This window comes from Rattus norvegicus, chromosome 5, assembly GCF_036323735.1.
Source record: "Rattus norvegicus strain BN/NHsdMcwi chromosome 5, GRCr8, whole genome shotgun sequence".
In the NCBI taxonomy this organism is placed as follows: domain Eukaryota; kingdom Metazoa; phylum Chordata; class Mammalia; order Rodentia; family Muridae; genus Rattus; species Rattus norvegicus.
The window spans coordinates 73,051,478-73,076,932 of record NC_086023.1 but is presented as its reverse complement, the minus strand read 5'-3'; the positions used below and the strand labels follow the sequence as shown (position 1 = coordinate 73,076,932).

The 25,455-nt window shown below is 43.1% G+C and overlaps 2 protein-coding genes across 6 annotated transcripts in view; one reads left to right on the top strand and one right to left on the bottom strand.

The window, feature by feature from the left end:
* The window catches only part of Fsd1l (fibronectin type III and SPRY domain containing 1-like), a 77,728-nt gene extending 53,360 nt beyond the window's left edge, over positions 1–24,368 (bottom strand). For 2 of the 5 annotated variants that reach the window (XM_008763723.4, XM_008763724.4), the window contains exons 1-3: positions 22,493–22,700; positions 4,158–4,253; positions 3,413–3,544 (exon numbers count right to left, since the gene is read on the bottom strand). In XM_008763723.4, the coding sequence (XP_008761945.1) occupies positions 3,413–3,544; positions 4,158–4,253; positions 22,493–22,507 (243 nt within the window). In that variant the 5' untranslated portion in view covers positions 22,508–22,700. Of the gene's footprint in view, positions 1–3,412; positions 3,545–4,157; positions 4,254–22,492 lie in introns of all 5 variants that reach the window. The other 3 variants (XM_008763722.4, XM_008763725.4, XM_063261284.1) reach the window with 3 other exon arrangements.
* On the top strand, positions 119–23,789 carry LOC134478973 (chromobox protein homolog 3-like). Its single transcript, XM_063261285.1, has one exon. The coding sequence runs from the start codon at positions 223–225 to the stop codon at positions 769–771; it is 549 nt and encodes a 182-aa protein (XP_063117355.1). The 5' UTR covers positions 119–222; the 3' UTR covers positions 772–23,789.
* Positions 24,369–25,455: the final 1,087 nt, after the last annotated feature.

Below are 25,455 nucleotides of genomic sequence, written 5' to 3'. Positions count from 1 at the left end.
ATGATACAAGTTTTCTGTGGAAGGAAAGAATGGACTTGAAACAGTTGCCATCTGATCCACACTCACATACACACACCCTGCCCATCTCACTTTCACATATGGTCACACATAAATATCTTTAAAAACAATTACATGCGGCTGAAGCGCGCAGGCGGGAGACTCTGCAGGATCCGCGGCCCTGAGCATCTGAGCGCTCTTCAAGTCTCCGATTAAATTTTAAAAATGGCCTCCAATAAAACTACATTGCAAAAAATGGGAAAGAAACAGAATGGAAAGAGTAAAAAAGTTGAAGAGGCAGAGCCTGAAGAATTTGTGGTAGAAAAAGTACTGGACCGTCGTGTAGTGAATGGGAAGGTGGAGTATTTCCTGAAGTGGAAGGGGTTCACAGATGCTGATAATACTTGGGAACCAGAAGAAAATTTAGATTGTCCAGAATTAATTGAAGCATTTCTTAATTCTCAAAAAGCTGGTAAAGAAAAAGATGGTACAAAAAGGAAATCTTTATCTGACAGTGAATCTGATGATAGCAAATCGAAGAAGAGAGATGCTGCTGACAAGCCCAGGGGCTTTGCCAGGGGCCTTGACCCTGAGCGAATAATCGGTGCCACAGACAGCAGTGGAGAGCTAATGTTTCTCATGAAATGGAAGGACTCAGATGAAGCTGACTTGGTGCTGGCAAAGGAGGCGAATATGAAGTGTCCTCAGATTGTCATCGCCTTCTATGAGGAGAGGCTGACTTGGCATTCTTGTCCCGAAGATGAAGCACAATAATTGTTTGCATTTATATATATATATTTATATATATATATATAATCTGGATCTTGGGTTTTGAATTACTAGTGTGGAAAAAATAGCATTCTAATGAAAATCAAGTTTGATATGCTGGTTTTGAAAGTATTGACAGTAGTTGGGATATTTTTGGTTTTTGTTCTGCATCAAAAGGCACTGATTCCTTTGAGCAAGTGAGAGCTTTCTGTAGTTGCTTCCTTTAACAGTAGAATATTTGATACCATGTTGTATTTCCTCAGCTTTGAAGAACAGCTTTTCTTAATTGCTGGGGAGATTTTACAGTCATTACTCAAGTCAGAACTTATTTTTAACTGGGACACAGAAGGACCATTCTGGGTTTTTTTGTTTGTTTGTTCGTATGCAGTGTATGCATAAAACACTTACATAACCAAAAAAAAAAAAAAAAAACAATTACATGCAATAAAGTATTTAAGTTATATTGAACATATAACTTAAAACAAAAGGATAAAGCAATTATAAATAAATGGGATGAAATTAACTTAAAGGTTCTTAGTCAGAAAAGTATAATATATACTAAAATGCCAGAATAATCTACTTGCAGAAAGCAACTTACTGTAATAAAGACTGAATTTCCTGATGTTTATTTAACTTAAACTTGTAAATCAAGTTAGCATAGTCAGAGCTCACTTACAAATGACTCAAGTATTAAAAAATATTTTAATCATAATTTGCAGTTAGAGAACAAAACAACTGAGAGTGAGATGGCAAAATACAGAATAGGAGAAAATATTTCCAAGGTTAACATCCAAGGCTCAGGATTAGGTGTAAGGCTAAGCAGAGTATGTGCTTAACATATACATAAACCCTGGCTGAATTGAAAATCCCGGTACAGCCATGCTGAAAGAAAAACATATATACATAGAATGAATAAACAAAGCTTGTAACTTTAAAACAATAAATAATTTACTTAATAAACAGAAAAAAATTAATAAAAATTTCTCCAGGGAAAATATATAGACATTGTCAAGCACACAAAAACTGTTCCATCTCTCTCTACTCACTAGAGAAATGGAAGTCAAAACAAGATAAAAATGTAGATACATATCCAAGCACAGTGGTACATGCCTTTAATACCAGCACTCAGGAAGCAGAGGCAAATGGATCTCTGTTAGTTCAAGGTCAGCCTGGGCTATAAGTGAAATCTAGAATAGCCAGATCTGCATAGCGAGACCTGGTCCCAAAAACCAACCAAACAAACAAACAAACAAACCAGCAAAGATTCATAGCCTTTAAGATATCTGCCAACAAAACAAAACAGCAGGAAACAGATGTTGCTAAGGATGAACAACTGGTATCACTGGGCACAGCTGGTGGGATATCAAATACTGAGGGCAGTGAGGAAGAATGTGAGGCTCCTCAGAAAACTAAAAAAGTGGCTGCCACGTGATCAGCACACTGAGTGCTGAAAGAGTGGGAAGGAGTGCCTTCAAGGTGTGCCTGCCCCCGCTCTCCACAGCACTGCTCACAGCGCAGATGTACGACAGCTCAGAGGCCACATAGAGCAGTACGGGCAGTGATGGAGTAGCTTATAAAAATGTTTTTCTTCCTTAATCATTCCACTCATTTACATCTCCTATGATACTCCACTTCCTGGTTACCTCTCCACCAGCCCTTCATCCCACATCTGCCCTCCCCTTTGCCTGTATGAGAGCCCTCCCCCACTCACCCACCCACATGCTCCCGCCCCACTGCTCCAGCATCCTCCTACCCTAGGACATCAAACTTCCCTGGGACCAAGGGCCTCCCCTTCCCATTGCTGTCAGGCATGGCTGTCCTCTGCTATATATGTATCTGGAGCCATTGATCCCTCCAGGTACACTCCATGGTTGGTGGTCTAGACTCTGGGAGAACTGGGTGGTCAGGCCAGCCTATGTTGTTCTTCCAATGGGGTTGCAATCTCCCTCTGATCCTCCAGTTCTTCCTTCCACCAGCTCCCCCACCGGGTTCCCTGAGCTCAGTCTGATGCTTGGCTCCAAGGATCCACATCTGCTTTGGTCAGTTGCAGGCCAGCCCTCCTCAGGAACTGCCACACTAGGTTCCTGTCAGCCAGCACCTCTTGACCATGGCAACAGTGTTGGGTTTGGTGACTGCAGACATGATGGATCCCCAGGTGGGGCAGTCCCTAGTTGACCCTTCCTTCAGTCTCTGTTCCATTTTTTGTCCCTGTTCTTCCTTTGGAGCCATAAGGAAACCTTGGCTTGTGCTAGAGCATGGACGAACCTTGGGGACATTATGCTACAGTTGTATGGTCACTAAGGGACAAATGCTGTGCAATTCCGATTGCATGTGACATCTATTTAATCAAAATAATGGGACAAATGGCACAGTTGCCAGGAGCTGAGAGGGGGAAGTGAAGAACTGTTATTTTAGGGAGGAAGAGTTTCAGATCCTGAGTTCTGCTAAACAATAGTATGAATCAACAAGCTATACCTGAAACAAATAGTAAATTCTGGGCAAGCAGTAAATTCTGTTATTTTTAACTATAACTTTTAAAGACATTAAAAGATATTTGTGACCCAAGCCAAGATAAAGACCACTCTGACAAGACTTAAAACCTCAAGCATGGAGCAGACCCCATGTTCAGGCAGCCCCACACTCTCACCTGTAACTCCTGTGACTTATGCACTTGTTCCTGCTTGATGGTGTTAATCATGCTTTCTTTTACATCATCCAATATAGAGTATAAACTGTCAAATTCTTCATCTAATTCTGAAAGTATGTTGGAAGAATTTTCCTGTTTTTACAAAACAAAGCAAAGATTTTACTAAAGAGTCATACAGCACATAAAAACTAAATGCATAAACAAAGGAAAGAATAGATGCATATCTTAAACTACCTTACTCTAATGGAGTGGTTCTCAACCTCCCTAATGCTGCGACCCTTTAATACAGTTCCTTGTACTGGTGATCTGGAATCATGAATTATTTTGTTGCTACTTCATAACTGTAATTTTGCTACTGATACCAATAGTAATGTAAATATCCGGTATTCATCTACCTCTTCAACCAAGTCCTATCATTGGCATCTGCCTCATTATGTACAGTAAAAGAAATGGTTTGTTCTCCACTACTTGGAAGAGGCACCATTAGCTCTTAATTGGAATTAGTAAAGAAAACCACCCACAGAAATGAGCAAGTCTTTAATACTTGCTCCTAATCACGGTGTCCTGGCCCCAAGCCCTTGCTCTCCTGTGTAGAATGCAGAGATGACTCAGGAAGCTATTTGACTCTTCTGTCCTCTGAAGACCTGGCTGCACTACATTATCCTCTAAAGTCGATGCCCTGCTACTTATATGATATTACTTAGCAATCATTCAACTATACATTTATTGATAGAAATATTCATACCTGAACTCCTTTCAGTGTGTGGTTTAGTGTATCAATAAAGTTCTGAATCTCATCATTCTTATTTGCCAGAGTTGAAATGATTCTTTGTAGAGCTTCCTAGGATTTAAAACAAAGTATTATCTTCTCATAAAAAAAAATTTAAATCCCCTAACAACCATTCTCTAGAGAACCTACACAAGCACTGCAGAGCGTGACGCACAGGAGCACTGCGCAGAGCGTGACGCACAGGAGCACTGTAAAGCTTCCCTTCCCTTTCTCAAAACCTATGATTACACAAAATGGGCTGTGTACTTGTCCTCTTTTTAAACTAGGTAACTAATTTAATTTAATATTATTAAATTAATTTAACTATGTAATCTAATGTTGTTCAATTCATGTTAATGACATTTTCGAAGACAAATGCATTCTCTGTATGTGGCCCCTAGCCACATGAAGCTTTCCAGAAGGACCACTCATTGCCTAGAATTAATCATCACTGTCCAGAAATGTGGGAGCACAACTGAGGAAATACATTTACTGCTCACTTTTCATTCCAGATATGTATGTAATATACTTTGATGATATCTTCCCACTTAGTTAATTTTAATGTTCAGAGCTATGTATGACCTGCATTGCCACAGTGAACAGTACAGCTCTAATTGCCTAATAACTTCACAAGTAATAATGAGGGAAACTGCAGTGAAAACCAAATGTAAGTACTCTTCCTGCATAACGTTTCCCAGAGAAGGTACCTCTAAGAACCTGCATGCTGAACTATTGGTAAAGCCTATAAAATTTCATAGGATCAAGGTTCTTTTCAACATACACTTGGACATGGATAAAGAGGTTATATATAAAATACTTAGGAAGTGAAGTAAGAGGACAATCCATGTAACATTAATGCAAGTTAAAAACAATCCCAACAAATGTCATCTAATTCTCACAATCCCTGGAGCTAAGGAGCCATTGTCATCCCTGCGCTCAACCAAGGGCTTTCTGCTTTCTTCATTCACCCACATGACTTCCTATGCTCATCTCGGTGCTATTTTAAAACAATACAATGACGTTATGCTAGGAAAAGGACTATAGGCACCAAAAGTTAGCCTTGAACCTGTCTGTGCTCTTCCCAGAAATATGTACAGATCAGAATGGCATCAGCAGTCAGAACTCTGAAGAAGGGCAGGCATAGTTAGAGGTGTCACGGTGCATCACGTCTCTTCTGAAAAGACGTAAAAAGGAGATTCAGGTATTCCACGTATGTGTCCAAGTCAGGCCCTCCAGGTATGTAAAGCAGCACAGTCAAGAGTATGAACATTACTACACCATCCTCTGGCTTTTACGGGAGAGGCCAAATAACATGACCTGGTTCTTTCTGGTCAACGGACAGCTTCTGACCCTCATAAGGGCAAGTGCTATAGCTTAGTCCTGCATGCTCCTTAAAGACCCTTTCTTCAAAGCTGTCCCCCAGAGTGGCATTACTGGAAGAAGGTGGAATCATTAAGTGGAGGCTAGTGGATCACAGGGGTGTACTCTTTTTTTTTTTTTCCTTTTTTTCCGGAGCTGGGGACCGAACCCAGGGCCTTGCACTTCCTAGGCCAGCGCTCTACCACTGAGCTAAATCCCCAACCCCCAGGGGTGTACTCTTGAAGGAAGGACCTCAATCTCTTCCTCTCTCTTCTCTCCTCAGCTATGGAGTGAGTTCTGCTTCATCACATGATCCATGTCATGATGGTCCTCCACACAAGACATAAGGCAAAAGGGCCAAAGACAACCAGGAACTAAAGCCCATGAAACTATGAGCTCAAATTAACCCTCTTCTTAGATATTTGCTGCAGCAAGGGAAAGCCGCATTCATCCATCCTACACAAGACAAGAAAGTGGAGACTTCACTAGCTAGTCACATTCCAAAGTCCATGCCCTCAACCACTTTAGAATACAGTCTCTAAACCCAATTAATTTGTGTCATCTGGTATAACCATATGATGAAGTTAATATCCTTTAATATTTGGCTTGTTAAGTTTTTAAAGGCATAGACAGTTTGTAGAAATTCCATAGTAGAGACTCATAATTGAACTTAAGCTCTGTTCACTGGCAAGCACATATAGCAAACTGCAGGGTCATTTAAAGATGCTGACACTGCACCAGAACAGAGACAGAAGAATCTTCAAGACTCTCTTAGTCTAAGGAAAAGAAGTGCCAGGTCCCCAGGGACGCAGCCCAATAACAGTTTCAATGATCAGGATCTGTGGGTGCTCAATAAACACCGAAGCAGTGTACACAGAAGGAGCAAATCTCTCCGAGCAAGAACACTCCAACACAACGCTTCTGCTTCTACCTAAGCTTAGGAGCCAACTGTAAGCATTTGTAGTAAGAACTCTGGGGACAAAGGCATACTGCCTTGGCTTTATGAGTGGTGAGATCCATGGACTTTTCTATAAAGAGCTTGCTTTTTAAAGCTTCCATTATTTACTGACTATAGGCAAACACACCTAAACATTCTAATTTTTATTATGTCTTCATAAGAATTCTTCTACAACATTATGAGTTACCCACCGACTTTTGTCTAATAATGACGTCAGGAGTCTGAGTGCAGCCTTTACCAACTGCAGTGTTCTCCTTCTTAGGGTGGTGCTGGCCAACAGAAATACAGTGTGAGCCAATAGCAACCACACCACAAAAGCAAAGAGAAGCAGGTGAATTCATTGTGGCATTTTACTATATCATTCTAACTTATAGTAAATGTTCAATCATTATATAGCCTGGTATGGTGACACACACCTGTAGTCCCTGCTACACAGGTAGCAGAGGCAGTGAGGACTGCTTGAGTCCAAGAATTCAAGGCCAGCCTGCATAGAACAACATAGTATGATACCAATTTTAAAAACAAACTTTAAAAAAAGTTTATCTGTTTTTTTAAAAAAGTAAAAAAGTATTACTACATCTTTAAAATCTAATGTGTGTTTTCAGTTTCCAGCGTATCTCAATTCAATTAGCCTCATGTGTCTAGAAGTTAGGCAATACAACTTTACAGACCTACATCATGAGAGCAGTCCTTAATTTCCTAAGAGTAGAAAGAATTCATCTATTGATACAATTAATTTGGAATTAAAAATAAACCATCTAAATGTTTCCCATCTAAATGTTTTTCTTGGATAAGTACATTTTCTGTATGTGCTTATACCATGCTGGACTGTTGAATTCTAACAGCCTTATGTGGATATAAGTGGAAACAGTCAAACTATGTTTCTTTACCAGAGCTTCAGAGTTCACTAATTTCTAAGTTTTTATGTGTGTAATTCCTCCCACTAGATTATAAATACTATAAAGTTATCAACTCCCGAGAGAAAGAGAAAAGGAAGAGGCGCAGACGCACCACTACTCTCTGACCCTAAAGATCACACCGAGGTGGGGAATAAACGTACTCTGCCAGTAAAACGCACACTGCTCACCAATATTACTCAATGGAGAGCAGTTTGGGGAGACAACAAAGTAAAAACAGAAACTGACAAAAATACGACTGTACCCAGGGACAGATGTCATGTGAGTTGCCAAACGCAAAGGCCCAGCAGTATAGTGCCTATTTTGTATCATCTGTTCAATACCGCCAACACTTTAGACTACAATTCATCTTTAGATTTTACCGTTTCCATTTAATTCATCTAAAATTCTTGCTATTATCAACACAAGAATCAAAACCTTAAAGACCCCTTTCAAACTGTACTGGTCCAGGAGGTGCTGCAGCAGCTGTTCCAATGCTTTCTGGAAAGCAGTTCTACCATTGTGGTGCTAGAACAGAACCTCTGTGCTAATGGCAGGCACTGTCTAAAAATACCACACTCTTATCAGGAAACTGTTGGAAGAAAGGCCATTAAAGGTTGGAAGAGTATTTCTGGAAAAGTCTTATCATCTGATGACAGACCTCTTCAGGCTTCCATTTAACTGAACATGGATGTCAGTGCAGTGGAAGGACAGGAGCAGAGTCAGCTTACAGGTGGGGCTATAAGGACCTAAGGAAGACCAGGTGACAAGTGTTTTGTAGCCCTGGCTTTGAAACACACTGAGATGTGAAAACAGACAAGCCAGCTCTGATAGGACACTGGAGCCTTTGAATTTAAGGTCACACTGATTTTCAAAACTACTGTGAGTTTTGGGGTTTTTGTTTTAGACTTATTTATTTATTTATTTATTTATTTATTTATTTATTTATTTATTTATTTATTTTTATGAATTTGAGGGGTTTGCCTGACCACAGAGGCCATATGCCCAGAAGTGTAGAAGAGGATGCTGGATCCTTTGGAACTAGAATTACAGACAGCTGTAAACTAGCACGTGCGTGCCACAAACCAAACTATAGTCCTCTACAAGAGCACTAAGTGTTCTTAAGCACTCATTTCTCCAGCTCTGTGATGGTTAATTTCAATTATCTATTTGATACAATCTAGAATCACCTAGAGAGGAATCTGAATGAAGGACTGTCTAGATTAACTTGGCCTGTGAGCATGTCTATGGCGGGTTATACTGATTATATTAAGTGACACAGGGAGACTTAGCCATTGTGGGTGGCACAACTGCAGGGTTGGTAATAGAGCGAGCTGACCACTAGTCTATAGGATACATTAACCTACGGCTCTCTGCTCTTGACTATGGGTGTCACGTGACAGCTGTTGTAAGCTCCCACTACCTTGACTTCCCCATAACGATGGACTGCAAAGTACAGAATTGTGGGTTAAATGAACCATTTCCTTTTTTTTTCCATCTTTATTAACGTGAGTATTTCTTATTTACATTTCGATTGTTATTCCCCTTCCCGGTTTCACAGCCAACATCCCTCTAGCCCCTCCCCTCCCCTTCTCTATGGGTGTTACCCTCCTCATCCGCCCCCCATTACCACCCTCCCCCCCAACAATCACGTTCACTGGGGGTTCAGTCTTGGCAGGACCAAGGGCTTCCCCTTCCACTGGTGCTCTTACTAGGCTATTCATTGCTACCTATGAGGTTGGAGTCCATGTATATAGTCTTTGGGTAGTGGCTTAGTCCCTGGAAGCTCTGGTTGGTTGGCATTGTTGTTCATATGGGGTCTCAAGCCCCTTCAAGCTCTTTCAGTCCTTTCTAAGATTCCTTCAACGGGGGTCCCATTCTCAGTTCAGTGGTTTGCTGCTGGCATTCACCTATGTATTTGCTGTATTCTGGCTGTGTCTCTCAGGAGAGATCTACATCCGGCTCCTGTCGGTCTGCACTTCTTTGCTTCATCCATCTTGTCTAATTGGGTGGCTGTATATGTATGGGCCACATGTGGGGCAGGTTCTGAATGGGTGTTCCTTCAGACTCTGTTCTAAACTTTGCCTCCCTACTCCCTCCCAAGGGTATTCTTGTTCCCCTTTTAAAGAAGGAGTGAAGCATTCGCATTTTGGTCATCCGTCTTGAGGTTCATGTGTTCTGTGCATCTAGGGTAATTCAAGCATTTGGGCTAATAGCCACTTATCAGTGAGTGCATACCATGTGTGTTCTTCTGTGATTGGGTTACCTCACTCAGGATGATATTTTCCAGTTCCATCCACTTGCCTATGAATTTCATAAAGTCATTGTTTCTGATAGCCGAGTAATATTCCATTTTGTAGATGTACCACATTTTCTGTATCCATTCCTCTGTTGAAGGGCATCTGGGTTCTTTCCAGCTTCTGGCTATTATAAATAAGGCTGCTATGAACATAGTGGAGCACGTGTCTTTGTTATATGTTGGGGCATCTTTTGGGTATATGCCCAAGAGAGGTATAGCTGGGTCCTCAGGTAATTCAATGTCCAATTTTCTGAGGAACCTCCAGACTGATTTCCAGAATGGTTTTACCAGTCTGCAATCCCACCAACAATGGAGGAGTGTTCCTCTTTTTCCACATCCTTGCCAGCATCTGCTGTCACCAGAGTTTTTGATCTTTGCCATTCTCAATGGTGTGAAGTGAAATCTCAGGGTTGTTTTGATTTGCATTTCCCTTATGACTAAGATGTTGAACATTTCTTTAGGTGTTTCTCAGCCATTCGGCATTCCTCAGCTGTGAATTCTTTGTTTAGCTCTGAACCCCATTTTTTAATAGGGTTATTTGTCTCCCTGTGGTCTAACTTCTTGAGTTCTTTGTATATTTTTTTGATATAAGCCCTCTATCTGTTGTAGGATTGGTAAAGATCTTTTCCCAATCTGTTGGTTGCCATTTTGTCCTAACAACAGTGTCCTTTGCCTTACAGAAGCTTTGCAGTTTTATGAGATCCCATTTGTCAATTCTGGATCTTAGAGCATAAGCCATTGGTGTTTTGTTCAGGAAATTTTTTCCAGTGCCCATGTGTTCCAGATGCTTCCCCACTTTTTCTTCTATTAGTTTGAGTGTATCTGGTTTTATGTGAAGGTCCTTGATCCACTTGGACTTAAGCTTTGTACATGGCGATAAGCATGGATCGATCTGCATTCTTCTACATGCTGACCTCCAGTTGAACCAGCACCATTTGCTGAAAATGCTATCTTTTTTCCATTGGATGGTTTTGGCTCCTTTGTCAAAAATCAAGTGCCCATAGGTGTGTGGGTTCATTTCTGGGTCTTCAATTCTGTTCCATTGGTCTATCTGTCTGTCTCTGTACCAATACCATGCAGTTTTTTATCACTATTGCTCTGTAATACTGCTTGAGTTCAGGGATAGTGATTCCCCCTGAAGTCCTTTTATTGTTGAGGATAGTTTTAGCTATCCTGGGTTTTTTGTTATTCCAGATGAATTTGTAAATTGTTCTGTCTAACTCTCTGAAGAATTGGGTTGGTATTTTGATGGGGATTGCGTTGAATCTGTAGATCGCTTTTGGTAAAATGGCCATTTTTACTATATTAATCCTGCCAATCCATGAGCATGGGAGATCTTTCCATCTTCTGAGGTCTTCTTCAATTTCTTTCTTCAGTGTCTTGAAGTTCTTATCATACAGATCTTTCACTTGCTTGGTTAAAGTCACACTGAGGTATTTTATATTATTTGGGACTATTATGAAGGGTGTCGTTTCCCTAATTTCTTTCTCGGCTTGTTTCTCTTTTATGTAGAGGAAGGCTACTGATTTATTTGAGTTAATTTTATACCCAGCCACTTTGCTAAAGGTGTTTATCAGGTTTAGTAGTTCTCTGGTAGAACTTTATCATATCATCTGCAAATAATGTTATTTTGACTTCTAGATGAACCATTTCTTAAGCTGCTTTTGTCATGGGATTTTTATCACAGCAACAGGAAAGGAATCTAATACAGCTACTGAGCACACTATATACTGCAGAAGAAGCGAACTCCTAGATCAATAACAGAAACCCAAAGAAATCAATGTGACATTGGCAGCTAATGCACATAAGTGCTTCTATATTTAATAACCTGAAAGTCCTCCAAGGGCCGACTGCTAAGAAAAGGGTCCAGAATCTCTGAATCCACCTGACCTTTATCTGTGTTATGGAGAGGCCAAGTGACTGCAAAGAGCTCTGGTCAATAGCTTATACTTAGTGTAATAACCAAGTCCAGGTTCCTCAGGAAGTATTGAGAACTAAGTTATGAAGGGCACCAGTGGGTCTAACCATTCCAATCCAAGGATAGGACTTGCTAATCCAGGGTGGGATGACAGAACCACAGAAGAACCTGGAGCGCAGCAGAACAGAAGACAAGTTACAAGTAATCAAAGTATTGACGATCAACTATAACCATCTCCAAAATGTACTTTAAAAATCCGTAAAAGATAATAATGTAAGCGGCATTTGGAAACTCAACCTTAATGTGCGTGTCAGACAAGGGTGCTCTCCAGGGTGCAGGGCCCAGGGAAGAGGTGATACAGGATAGCGTGTGACTGCTCTGGGACATGTGCTGGGTAAGAGCAGGCTGAATGAGTGCCAAAGCAGCAGGGTCTTCATTTGTCTGTTTGTTTCTAGTAATTTCTAAGTAGACCAAGCAGTGTGTCAGGGCAGATATAAATATATTCTGTATCCAACTACCTTAGGTGATCCCCCCAGAATTTCAAATTTCATCACTAGTTGAAGTGGAAAGTTCTGGTTTCTTTGGAGACTCAGTTGTGTTGTGTGATGTTTCTCTGGAAACTGTCTTATGAGAGGGTGTTTTTGCTGATGCAGACATGGGAGGATGTTTTGTTGAGAACAGACATGTGGTGTTTTCCTGGAAGTAGCCTGGAGAAAGGGCATGTGATATTTTGAGTCCTTGACAGGACACAGGATATTTGGAAAGGATGTAAGTATAACCTGGCAGACAGTGGGACACTGTGTTGCACTGGTTCACCCTGCCCCCTCTGCTGGGCTTTGCTGGGCTTTGCTGGGCTTTGCTGACGATGCTGTGGCGTTGGTTCACCTTGCCTTCTTCACTGGTCATTGTTTGTCATGACTGCAGAGAGAAACACACCAACGAACTTCTCATTCTGGCAGCTTCTTGCTGTTTCCACAGACCTGGACCAACCAGCAGAGCTCTGCTGTTTCTTCTGGATCAAACTGCCATTGCTGATTCGTGAACAGTGTTTGTCAGTGGATTTGTGTAAACTCAACTTCTGACATCCTGACAATGAAGATTGGAATTGTCCAAAAACTATTTCTAAGCAGATCCATATCCCCCTTTTCCCTGACAGCCTTTCCTTTCCACTATCACTGGTGGGTGGTGGGCTAGAAGTGAAGTTAAAGTGTTTAAGAACCCATATTAAAGTAGGTTTTGAAAAATCTAAGCCTATAAACAGTTTTCATAACAAGAACACAAATTAACTGGCAAGGGTGTGGTAGACACTGGGCAGGGGGAGACCCAGAGCTTTCAGGCAGGAGCCTTTCCTCTGAGCTTCCTACCTGAAATCTCACTTGGACATCTCAAAAGCCCTTCAAAATTCAACAGGTCATCATTATCTTCCCTCACTGACTCGTGGGCCATTCTTATGTTCTACTTCCATAAAGGGCAGTGCAATCCAAAAATCCAAAAACTTCATCTCCCAACATTTCCTCCCCTCTGACTTATAACCTGCATGCAGCCACCGAGTTCTACCATGTTTACATCCTAAGCAGTGATATAGTTACTAACAACCCTAGTATACATCACTATCATGTCTCAGTCTATAGCAAAGCCCATGCTCAACCTCTGATTCATTCTTTCTTCCCAATGTTTTTATTTTTCAACTAAAGCAATAGGACACCAACACGCCTCTCAGCCACTATCCCAGTGCTTCCTGTATAAAGTAAAACACGCTCAACACAGCATCCAAAGCCAACTTGGTCATTCCACGGCCTACCTCAGCTGCTTTAATTACAACTTTCTTGCTCTTCTCTCAGTTGTATAGACTGTTTTGAGTTTCTCCAATGAGGCCTCTTTCCACCTGGGAGCCCTCACATTCATAACTACAGTTCTAAGACATACACTACGTGCTGGTTAAACAAAGGTTACAGGATGAGCACTGTGGTGTCTGTGACACTGTCCCGGCTTCCTGGTGAAGGAAGGCACTCATGGTGAAAACTGTTTACCGGCACCATGAAAGGTGCCTACAAGGATCTGGGATTCGTGTCAGGTCTCAAGCCTCCAGTTACCTTCCAAATATTACTGGATATCATTATAAATATTAATAGATAAAGACCATATAAAGTCACTTGGGAGTTCATTTGAAAACTATGTTTTGTAAAGCAGGCAGTAATAAGTAACAGTTCTAAATAGGTAGGAAAAGAGACTCTGATAAATGCCAATTATGCCAGGTCATGACAAAACACACAGAGCAAATGTCTCCAGAGATGTGAACTCTAGCTGCTGTGTGTGTTCATACAGCACAGTCACCAAACCTCAAAAGTCCACGTCATAAGAGACAAGCTATCAATTATTTGACTGTGAATTTAGAATAACACAACTGCTAAGCCAGCAATACAAAGAGGGCTTTATACACCCTAGCCAAATGCAATTGCCACCATTTCCAGACTGGATCAATGTAATCTTGGATGAACCAAGCCTAAAACATTTTCTTCACGGTAATCCAACTTATGTGTGTAATCCCAATGAATGGTGAAGTAAAAGCACACTCAGTAGCCTGGACAAATGGACAGTAACACTTCCATACTGTCAGAGCCAAGGCCGGCTTAAACTGTTTACATCTTAGTTCAGTTAGTCTTTTCAAGACTCTTATAAATGGCACTGGACTCATTATTAGGAGCTCTGGATGCTCTTTCAGAGAACCCAGGTTCAATTCCCAGCATCCATTTGACTGCTCACAGCTGTCTGTCACCGCAGTCCCAGGAAATCTCCACCCTCTTCTGGCCTCCTCAGGCCTCAGGCATACACATGAGCACAGACATACATTCAAACAAAACAGCCATACACATTTTAAATCAAGAATCTTATAAGATATTAATATTATCCTCATTTTCCGAAGGATGACGAAATTAAAGTAGAGTGTGTAGAGGCTCAGAATTAATATGCCGCAGAGGCAGGATTCAGATGAAGCAGTTACTACACTGTGCTGTCTGATACAGAAAAGATCAGAGGTTATGAGGAGTCGGAACATCTCAGAGCATCACAAACTAAGACTGGGCTTCAAAATTACCAGGAAACCCCTGGAGTGAGAGGCAGATCCTGCTCACACACACCACCTACAGAGGGACAGCACCTCCTGTTTCACACATGGCTGGTACACGCCAGAGCTTGCAGTCTCAAAGCAGTCCACCACCATGGCAGAAAGGCTGAACAGAGGACACTGCTCACCGCCATGACCAGGAAGCTGGAGTAAGTCCAGTAACCTGAAGACCTCCCCCAAGGCTCTCCCCCACAATGTCACCCACTGGGGAATAGTCTTTAACACGGGGCTGTGGGAGACTTCCCAGACCCCATCCACACTACCCTGTGTGTCAGTCATTTGTACACTGGAATCTGAGCTCACCACTTTGAAACGGCATTGTTCTAACTAATGTGCTCCAGCAACATCTGATAACTCCAATGCTGAGTCTTAATTTAGCTGCAGCCAATAGCAACAGCAACAACAACAAAACTCTGCCAACTTGGGCCACTTATCTAAAATCTACCCGGGGTAACAAGTCTGCCAGGATGATGCATTAACTTCCCGCTTCTAGAACAAATGACCTCAAAGCATCAGGCCCAAGTTTCACCTTACACCATGGATCCTCACCCATGTGGCATGATTAGGAAACACACACACACACACACACACACACACACACACACACACACACACACTCAGGCTTTTCTGTCAGACCACAAGACATCTGGGACAAATTCTACATTTATAACAGTTAGGGCATACAAAACTAGAACCACTGTGAAAACCACTAACACCCATGCAATGTAAAGAGGCCAGTGTGCTCTTAATTCAGACAAACTATTTAGTAAGCATGTCCAATGTCATGAGTATTTTTTAAAAAATCATTGTAAGGGCTGTCAACAATCTATGGTTGCAGAAGTATTTTAGACGTTAACTTGATTTAGGTCATGCAGCTATCAACCATCAGACCAACTCTAATCCAGGTACTTGTTTAAGGAGCATCAGCTTTTACACTTGTGTAAACTACTGCCACTATTGGGGCTGGAAGACAAGGTTTTAGTAACCAGAGCAAAGGGATCAGTGAGTCTAGCTGCTGCCAGAATGGCACCTCTTCTATCACCTCAGACCTTGGTCCTCCTCTGAATTACATAAAAAGAGTTGAAAATTAGAGAACCTCATCCAGCAGGTAGGCTATGACATAAGTCCTACCAGGTGAGTATTATAGCTATTGCAAACATTAACAAGAGTGTTTGGTCCAGGCATGATGCAAGAAGGTAAGAAAGGAGAACTGAGATGTCAGGAATCTGGCAATCATAACTAACTGGCAGGGAAGCTCAGTGAGCAGCTGTGAGTAGTATTGAATGTAAATGTAAGATTGAATTGATTGGGGGTTGGGGATTTAGCTCAGTGGTAGAGTGCTTGCCTAGCAAGCGCAAGGCCCTGGGTTCGGTCCCCAGCTCTGAAAAAAAGAAAAGAAAAAAAAGATTGAATTGATTGAACCAACAATCAATTCTGGTCATTTGATTTATCAACTGGGAGAATTGCTTAATACTTGTAAATGAACCAGCAGGATGAAGCCTGCCTTTCTATCCTGAACTGGGTATGATCGGGAGTCAGAAGAAGAGGAGGTAGTCTCCCATCTAGGAGGTAGGGAAAGTAAGCATGTGAGAGACTGAAGAGGTTTTACTCGTGCAGAGAACTGTTCCACCCCATGGTGTGAGAGGTAAGATGGAGCCAACACTCCCTAGAGCACTAGGGGGAGAGGCTAAGTAAGCATAAGCACTGTTGAATGCTATTGAGAACCTTAGTTTTATGTTGAGTTTCTTTAAGTCTGTATTGTAAATATCCCATCAAGTTTTTTCTGTCAGTATGTTAAACTACCAAGGGCACCTGTTCAGGTCTTTGAGTAGCAGTACACAGCCTTCCCTTACAGCAGGTGTCCTCTCTCTGGCACCAGCCAGACTGCCCTCATGGTAGCTTAGCTGTTTTGGATACTTTACAATTACTGGGAGAATGTTTGGCTGAAAGTGTCGATACACCTAAAGCCAGGACTCCTGCTCCAGGAGCCTTTTACTCCAGTCACAACCACTTCAGAAGCCTGGCCTGGCCTTGGGAAGCTTTGTGCCAGGATTACAAACCTTGCTGGACTTCAGATGACCTGGTAGCTCTTGTCACGCAAGATGAAGGACAAGCACCCCCTGAGTGACAGCACAAGGCACTGACTGCTGAGGCTGGAAGCTGGTGTAATGACTGGCATGAACACTCTCCTTCATTTCTATGTCACATCCTTCTCTCCACAGCTGCCCAGCATCCTCCTGTGCTACCCCCAGTGGCATGAAAAACAATCGGTGGCCCTCCCAGTGGAGATGGAGTGGCTGCCACCTCATCAGCGACACCAAGAAGATAGTGACAAGTCAAGACAGCAGCAGGAACAGCAGTGGCAGAAGTAATGGCAGTAGATGATAACAGGTGACAGAAATACAGAGAAAGTAGAAAGGCGAGGTGGTGGCCAAGAACACAAACACTATTTTCTTGGGCACGCCTAAGAGCCTCTAAGCCTTGAAGGCTGAGGTCCTGATATGGGCATCTCAAGAGCTAAATCATGCCACTACTGATTCTAAGACCCCAGCACTAGACCTGTAAAAGCCGCTGTCCCTGGCTGCTGTTGACTGCTGTTCCCATTAGCTACTGCTCAGAACTGAGGCTTTGACTGGAGGGCCACTGGCAATCAGAGCCAGGGACAGTAAGCTTCTTACTTGAGCATTCACAGCCAGATGGCTCTGGCTCCTAAGGCCTAGGGCTATAAAGCTCTAGTGTTCAAGGTTTGGAGCTATAAGCCCCTGAGTCTGATTGCCCCACATAAGCCTTGGGCATTCAAGGTCCCAGGCCTACAGCAACTAAGTACTTACCCATTCCACAAATCCATCTGAGTAGAGCAATAGCATCCCTATTGGCAAACAAAGCAAAAGAAAACAACCCACCACCATCAATAACAAACCACTCACCTAACAAGCAAACCAGGGTTCAAGGAGGAACAAGGAGAACCTAGATGGAGACGCTCAAGCACTGTGGATAGCAACACTGTCCCCAACAACCCTTCTGAAGAGCAATGGGCAATAGAGCTCAAGAATTTTTAGTAACCGATAATTCCATTTCTCCAATAAATGCCAAGTAGTTTATTAAGAATAGAGGCAGAGACTTGGCTACAAAAATGTTTCTTTCAGTATTATTTATTACATTAAACTCTGGGACCAACATAAACATCCAACAGAAGGGCAGCAATCAAGTATATTCAAGAATCACACTCATATGAAAGCACCATGCTGACTTGATGCTAGGTGTGGAGACTGAGGATACATTGGAAGAAGATGGAGATATATTATGAAAAGGTAGATTGTAAAGCAGTACACGCAGTATGATACTGACTGTTAAGGTTCCATTTGCATAAAAAGCTGACCAGCAAATCACATGTTGAATGTGGGTATCTTCAAGGTTCAGAATTAAAGGTGGCTTTACTTATTTACTTACTTACTGAGAGCCGACATTTCCTGCAATAAAACTTGCATTATTTGTATTTATAATCTAGCAGAGATACAGACTGGCTTTGCTAAAAATTACATTTAACAAAATAAATAATTGTACATCAAAATTAAATCCCTATCAGTCCACAAACATCAGTGATTACATCTGAATGCTGAGGCTGGAAAAACCAGCTGAGGTGAGAACACAGTGAAGGCTGCTGAGAAATCCACCTGCCTCAGAATATGGTCAGTGTGGAGTATCGGCACTATAGCAAGCGTCCAATATGTGCTTACTGCATGAATAATCCCATTGACATTCAGCCAAGCATTGCAAAGAAGCACTGTTAAGACTTAAAAAAAAAAAAAGCCTGCTTCGTTACTGGTATTTAGAAACTGCCAAGCTCAATCAAAACACAAAGATGCCTACGTGTGAGAAAAGAGTTCATGGGCATTCATATGGTGTTCACTGACAGTGCCCTTTATGGTCTACAGCTCTACTTAGAGAGGCAAGAGTCCCACCCCGCCCTCCGAAACAGAGAAAGAGGTAAAGGGAGGGAGATACTCACGCAGTACAGCGATCTTACCTGAGGCAGCAAGGCAGACCAGATGCCAGACTCTCCCTCCCTTATGCTCTATACCACTTACCAAAGCTTCACTACACAAGTATCTCAAACAAGCAGAACTGACAACTGTACTGTGCTCTGTCCCTAGTAACGTTTTATTTGTCTTCAAAAATATTTTTTCTTTTTAATTATGTGTATGTATGTGGGGAGGTGCACATGCCTGCAGGTACTTGTGAGTCACCTGATATGGGTCCTGGAATCAAACTTTGGTCCTCTTGCAAGAGCAGGAAGTGCTCTCAACTGCCATCTCTCCAGTCCCTCACTGTTGGGACCTAATATTTTAAATTTTAATTACCTTGATTGTTTCAGTATTTAGAAGACAAGAATTCAGGCCTGAAGGGAGGTAATGGAAAAGCATGGAATATGAAAAACAAAAACAAAAACAAAAAACCTGGTTTGAATCTAAACTGTAACTTTCTAGCTGAGTGACTCTGCGAACTATGTGAGAGTTTGAAGAGTCTGACACGGTACCGTATGCACAATACCCAGTGTTCGTTCACTCTTCTTCACCTTCCTTGAGAAACTTTTTCTTTTTTAAATTGAAACAAGTAGCTAGGGAACACGGGTCAATTGGCTAGCTACAGATATCCAACCGGATATGGAGTGAGTCTCTCAACTGTACAGCACGTGTCAGGATTTAAGAGGAAACAGATAAGACACATGCAGATGTCCCCAGTCTAGCTTTACCCTGTAGTATAATGGAGACCTCTGAGTCCCTATCCAGGTAGGGAGAATGTCCAGAAAAACAATGGGGAAAGCACTCCACAAAGCAGGCCCCTCATAGCATCCTTCCTCTGCCCCACTCTCCCACCCTCATTGCCGTAACAAGCACCTTTCCCAGAGACAGAAACCCCTGTGAATACCAGTCATCTGCACCAAAATTTAACTTGCACTATCAAATTGAAAAGAAGTAGGAAGAGGCACAACTGTCTTATTTGTCCGCACGTTGTCTCTGAATGCACACATTGATGTCATCAGGTAAAGAAACCTTCCCGATTTTATCTTAAAACCACGTAAGGACATATTCAAAAGGTCTGCGGATCAAACAAAGCCACCTATCCATAACACATCCTGCTCACAAAAGTGTCCCAGAAACTCTACATAAACAAAATCCCTCTGTCCATTTCTAGGAGATAATACTGCTTCTGTAGCCTACAGTGTGCTCACACACCCACAGCGACTTCGTCTTCTTCCTCTACTGAAACAGAGCATGTGTTGCTAACAAAACACTGAAGTTGTCTCCACAGACAGGAAAAAGCATCCGGGGAAGCCGACCAGCCAGCAGCAAGCTTCTGTAAGACGCCCAGTTAATGTCTTTATCATTGATTGCCTGACTCACAACTCTCAATCCTCTTTGTATTAGGACTTAACAACTGTCTCTTGGCATCACCAGCTGAAATAATTTCTTAAAGATAAACAAGTAGAAAACACACCTTTAAAGAAGTCTAGAGTGGATCTGAGAGGGAAAACATGATTTTTTTGAGGTTGAGCGTCTGCAATTAACAAGAGCTCGCAGATAATACTGTTAGGTGGTTTTCCTGAAATGGACTCTGTCCCCATAACTCTTAAAGAGACAGCAGTGGTTGTTTCTATTTTATAGATGAAGAAATGGAGACTAGTGGCAAATTATCCAAGTTATGATGGCCCATAAACAGTATGACCAGAGAGCTGGCTCCTCTTAATAACTCACAATTCAAATCCCAAGGCTGTCCTTGCCACTTACAGCATGTAACTACTTTCTTGTATAGACCCCGGTATCATTTCTGCTACCATTTTAATTGGAACATTCTATCACAGGAAACAGTCTTGAAATCTCATGCTATGGGTGCACTACTGTCTTAGGTAATAGACAAGAATAACCAATCAGTTCATCACTATTTGTAACAAGTCACTGACTCTACAGGAAACCATAAGAAAAATGAAGCTCAGATTGACAGCAGGAGTTACATTAGCACCAGATATCCACTGGAAGTCATAGCACAAGCTCTCCTTGCCAGGAAGATTACTGGGTACCTCCAACAAACTTTTAATAATCAAAAGTTGACTTTTCAGAGTTATCCAACGTGATGCATTAGCACCAGTAAAAAGAACAGCTAATTCTTGACTACCTCTGGGAAAACTACACATGGTATCCTGTGGGTGCACAAACACATTGTCTGAAATGAGAACAACCCAGTTCAAACCTTGTTTGTCCTTACAGCGCTCACAACGTCAAACGCTTGATTCCTCAGCGTCCCTTGATAAGATGATCTACACTGAAAGACCTTTAGCATTTTACCATGCATGGGCTATTTTAGTACTCATTATTCATAAACTTTAAAATACTGTTTTCCAAATGGAGTATTTTATCCAGTTTTTATAGTACTGTATTCTTTATTTCTACAGACAGACGAAAGTGTCAGATGTGCTCTACATAGGTAGCAAACATACGGTAGGTACCCTGCCACTCATCCTTCTGGATTTCCCCAGTCACGTGCTCTTCCTTTGACCTTTGCTAATGTCCATTTAAATATCATGTGCCTTTCCTCTAATAAGCCGTGCAATGTTTTATGAGTTTAACAGAGAATGCTTTAAATTTATACACATTCAAAAGACACAAAACTTCTTGGATATCCTAGCAATATCTTTAAAAGATACTATAGTATAGTTCTGGAAATAATAACTGGATGTACCCAAATGGGCTTCAAGGCAAGCATGTACAATAGGATCATGTGCGTTTCTGTTCAATACTATATCACATTACTCATGCTTCCACATCTCCAGAACTCCGCTGGAAGATGAATCCAGGTAAAAAAATTACAGTTTTTCTATAAGTCTTTCTGGTACTTTCTATGCAATAATAAAAAGAAAAATGGCCTCTTAGAAATGCCCTTGTTTTTCCCTGCTGCATTATTAATAACACTTGTTTTGTTTTTTCTTTCCTATACAGGGATGTATTGCAACCACACTATAACATAACAAAGACAGTAAGGTGGCTTATTTTTTTCTTTACAGGAATTACTTGATATTAAAATTCAATTGCAATTGTATTCAGTACACTGGCTATATTTTACTTAATTAAAAAGGCTACTCTGTAACTCTGTCCTTAAACTTGTTCTCAAAGTATTAAACATTCCAAAACAAGACCACTTGGGTAACTGACCAGCCTCACTAACAGACGGACAAGGGTGGGGCAGCGGCCCTGACAACTGCCTTTTTCCTCAATTAGGCAAACACTGAGATCTGCTTATAAATAAACCACTAGCAAGGCAGTGGGCAGAGGTACAAAGGAGATTCGGTCCCCGGACCTACAGAGCATGCTGAAGACAAGGTGGAAGAAAAGGACACCAGCTTAGGCGCAGGCGGGGATCCCCCCACGCGAGGCTGAGCCCTGGTCCTCACTCCAACCCTGGAGGGACCCACCCTCGGAGCACGCCGCGGGCAGCGGGAAGAAAGGGGCCTAGCGCCCGCAGAGGGCGGCGGGGACCCGGGTGCGGCTCGCGGTTTCCTTCCCGCAGTACCCGCTCCCAGCCAAAAGCAGGACAGAGATCGGCCAGGGTCCCGGGCGCGGCCACCGCACCCTGCGGGCGCTCAGGTTCGGTCAGGTCGGATCGGATCGGGTCGGGTGGGTCCCAGGCAGGGCCTCGCCCTCCGTCGCCCGGCCCGCGCGCCCCGCCCACCCTCTCGGCCGGGCGCTGCGCCCACCGCTTACTTTCTGCGAGTCCATGACTAGAGGCTAAGCCCTCCGGACCAAACCAGTCACCGGAGCTGAGTGAGGAGCCGAAGGAGCCTTTGAGAGCCGCTATCTCGGCCGTCGCCAGCCCTGTCCCGTCCCGCAGAGATTCCGCCCGTCCGCGCCCAACCCGCGCGCGCGCCGCTGCCGAGCCGCGGTTGCCAGGGTGAAAGGGCGGCCCGCGGGAGGGTGGGGTGCGAGCGCGCCACGCATGCGCGCATGCGTGCGCTGGCACCCGCACGGGCGGAGAGGATGGAGCGCTGTGTGTTCGCCTGCATCTTCCTTCTGCAGCTGCTTTTTTCCTGGCATCCTTTTTCCTGTGCCATCGCTGTGGAACTTGCAGTGAGCCATTGGTCACCCGCCAGGCCTGTGCAGAGGGCCTGGGAGGTAGTTCTTCTGAGGATGCATCCCTCATCTGCAAAGTCGCTCCACTTAGCCTTGGTAGGCCAGGCCTGGCTATCCAGATGGAGGAAACACTCTAGGATGGAGAGGCTGCGGAAATGTGGGAAAGGGTCTTCATGGGGCGTGGTGGAAACCTTAAAGGGCTCCAGAACAAGAGGTAGAAAGAAGTTACAGAAACGTGGGTATGAGACCACATCACAAGGGCTTTGTTGCCTGGCCAACCTTGCCCTATTAGTACCTTGCTACCTCTTGAGTCTTTCTCTGTGGTCCTGTGTCATCTATGAAATAAAAGAAGGAATGCAGACCTTGTCGAGGACTGTACAGCTTAAATCCTTTGTTTGAACTCTCCAGAACATGGAGTAAATGAGAGTGGGACAGCAAATTAGAATCTGCTCAGGACGGCCAGAGCTGGCACCACAGATCAGAAAGCTTGGGAAGAAGACTTGAAAAGGTTCTCGAGAGAGACAGGCTTTCATCTCCATTTAGGTGACTCTAGAGAAATCCAAGTGGGTGTTCACATCCTAATGGAATAAAAGGGAAACGAGTATCAGCATTAGGTACCAGTTCAGCAGTTCTACACAAATCCTCAGTGAAGAGGCCTGGTTCTCAAGAGCTTACAATCTAAGGTGGGAAATGACAGTAAGAACCATGAGGCTGTTAGATGAAAAGTTTGTAAGAGAATCAGGGAGAAGGAGGGAGACAGATTAGTGGGTAAAGCACATATATACCGCAGGAGTAGAGAACAGAGTCTATATACCCAGAACCTGGTACCCACATAAAAGCCAAGTGACCACAGACACACAGGTGCTCTCACTCGTGTGCCCACACATTGGAATATCCTCACCCAAAGCACACACATGAAAAAATGAACAAAGAAGGAAATTACATGGGGTAATTGAAAGAAGCAGAGTAAACAAATAAATTGCACGGAGTTAATGGACCCAGAAGAAGTAGGGTTCAATTTCCTGACATTACTCAGGAATGCCCTGGTGAGGGTTCTATGAAAGGGTCTGAGGAAGAATATCTAGTCAGAAGCACAGTTAAGAATCAAGGCCTTGAAGAGGCACGAGCTGTTTTAGATGAATCATATTTACACGTCAATGTTTTATGTTTCTGCCAGAGTCTTTCCAAATACACTGTGGTTTCTTAAGACCAAAACTTCTCTTACTTTACCTGTATTCTGACCCAAGCAAAGGGCAGGTTTTACACTGTGCACCCAATAGACTTTCTTTCTTTATTTTTTGTTTTTTGTTTTTTGTTTTTGTTTTTGTTTTTGTTTTTTTCTGGAGACAGGGTGCGTAGTCCTGGCTGTTCTGGAACTCATTTTGTAGACAATCTAAGACTCTGTGGCTTCAGGGGTTGGGGATTTAGCTCAGTGGTAGAGCGCTTGCCTAGGAAGCGCAAGGCCCTGGGTTCGGTCCCCAGCTCCGAAAAAAAGAACCAAAAAAAAAAAAAAAAAGACTCTGTGGCTTCAAACTCACAGAGATCCTCCTGCCTCTGCAGCCTGAGTGCTGGGATTAAAGGAGTGCACCACCACCACCACCACCTGACCTTTCTTAACTGAACGGAAGTATGCTCAATAGCCTGGGGCTAAGGAGAAGAATGCCCAACTCCACTCCAGCCAGCTGAAAGGAGGCTGGCATGCGGTCCTTCAGAGAAGCCTGCCCTTGATAGCCAGGGAAGGGACTCTACTGTCCAAGCGCCCTCAATTACATGGGGGAAGAAGTGACAGAAGGGCTGGTGGTTGGGAAGGCCAATCTTAACACTAAAATGGAGTCATTTTCCACGGGTGAGAAATGCAGCCTGCCGGGGAGAGGACATCAGAGGTCAAACCCCCACCCTTGATTGACACCATGGACCAATCACGAAGGGAAGGATGCAGCATTTGGTCTCATCTCCAAAGCTTCATCTCACTTCCACCAGAGGGAAGCCCCAAGGCACATTTTGAGTGACAGGCACCACCACAAGGGCAAGAAAGTGGGTTTGGGAGACACAGTTGCCCTGCAATGTGATCACCAGGCTGCCACAGAGACACACCCTAGGAGCTCATTTTGGGCTCCTTGCCCCAGTTTCTGTAGCTCTTTCCTTTCAGGCCAGCCAAGCAGCCTGTGGATTTTGACAACAGCTGTACCCCATTTGACTTCTGCTCCCAGCAGATCTCTGGCCCTGCCTTGACGTCTGGCTTCCCAGCACAGCTCACCCACAACCATTTGCTAACCTCATTCTCAGCAGCCAGTTCCTTTGGGCTGTGATTTGTGTCCCTCCAGCCTTCAGAGTTCTCTCACTACACTCCCTCGGCCAAGCTAGGCAGTTCATCTACAAACCCACCCCACTAAGCCTTTGGACTACAGGCGTGGTACTCATTGGGTAAATAATCTAAGGTTAGGAGAATGTTTTGTTTTGTTTTGTTTTGTTTTGTTTTGTTTTGTTTTGTTTTTTGGGTTTAAGCCAATGGTCTTTATTAGTGAGCCTGTACCACACTGAGTGTTTGGGAACCCAGGGTAGCTCCCAGGCTTTTTCAGGGTGAGCTTTTTTTTTTT

Coding starts and splice junctions, on each gene's coding strand:
- LOC134478973 (XM_063261285.1), top strand. CDS start 223: ATGGCCTCCAATAAAACTACATTGCAAAAAATGGGAAAGAAACAGAAT.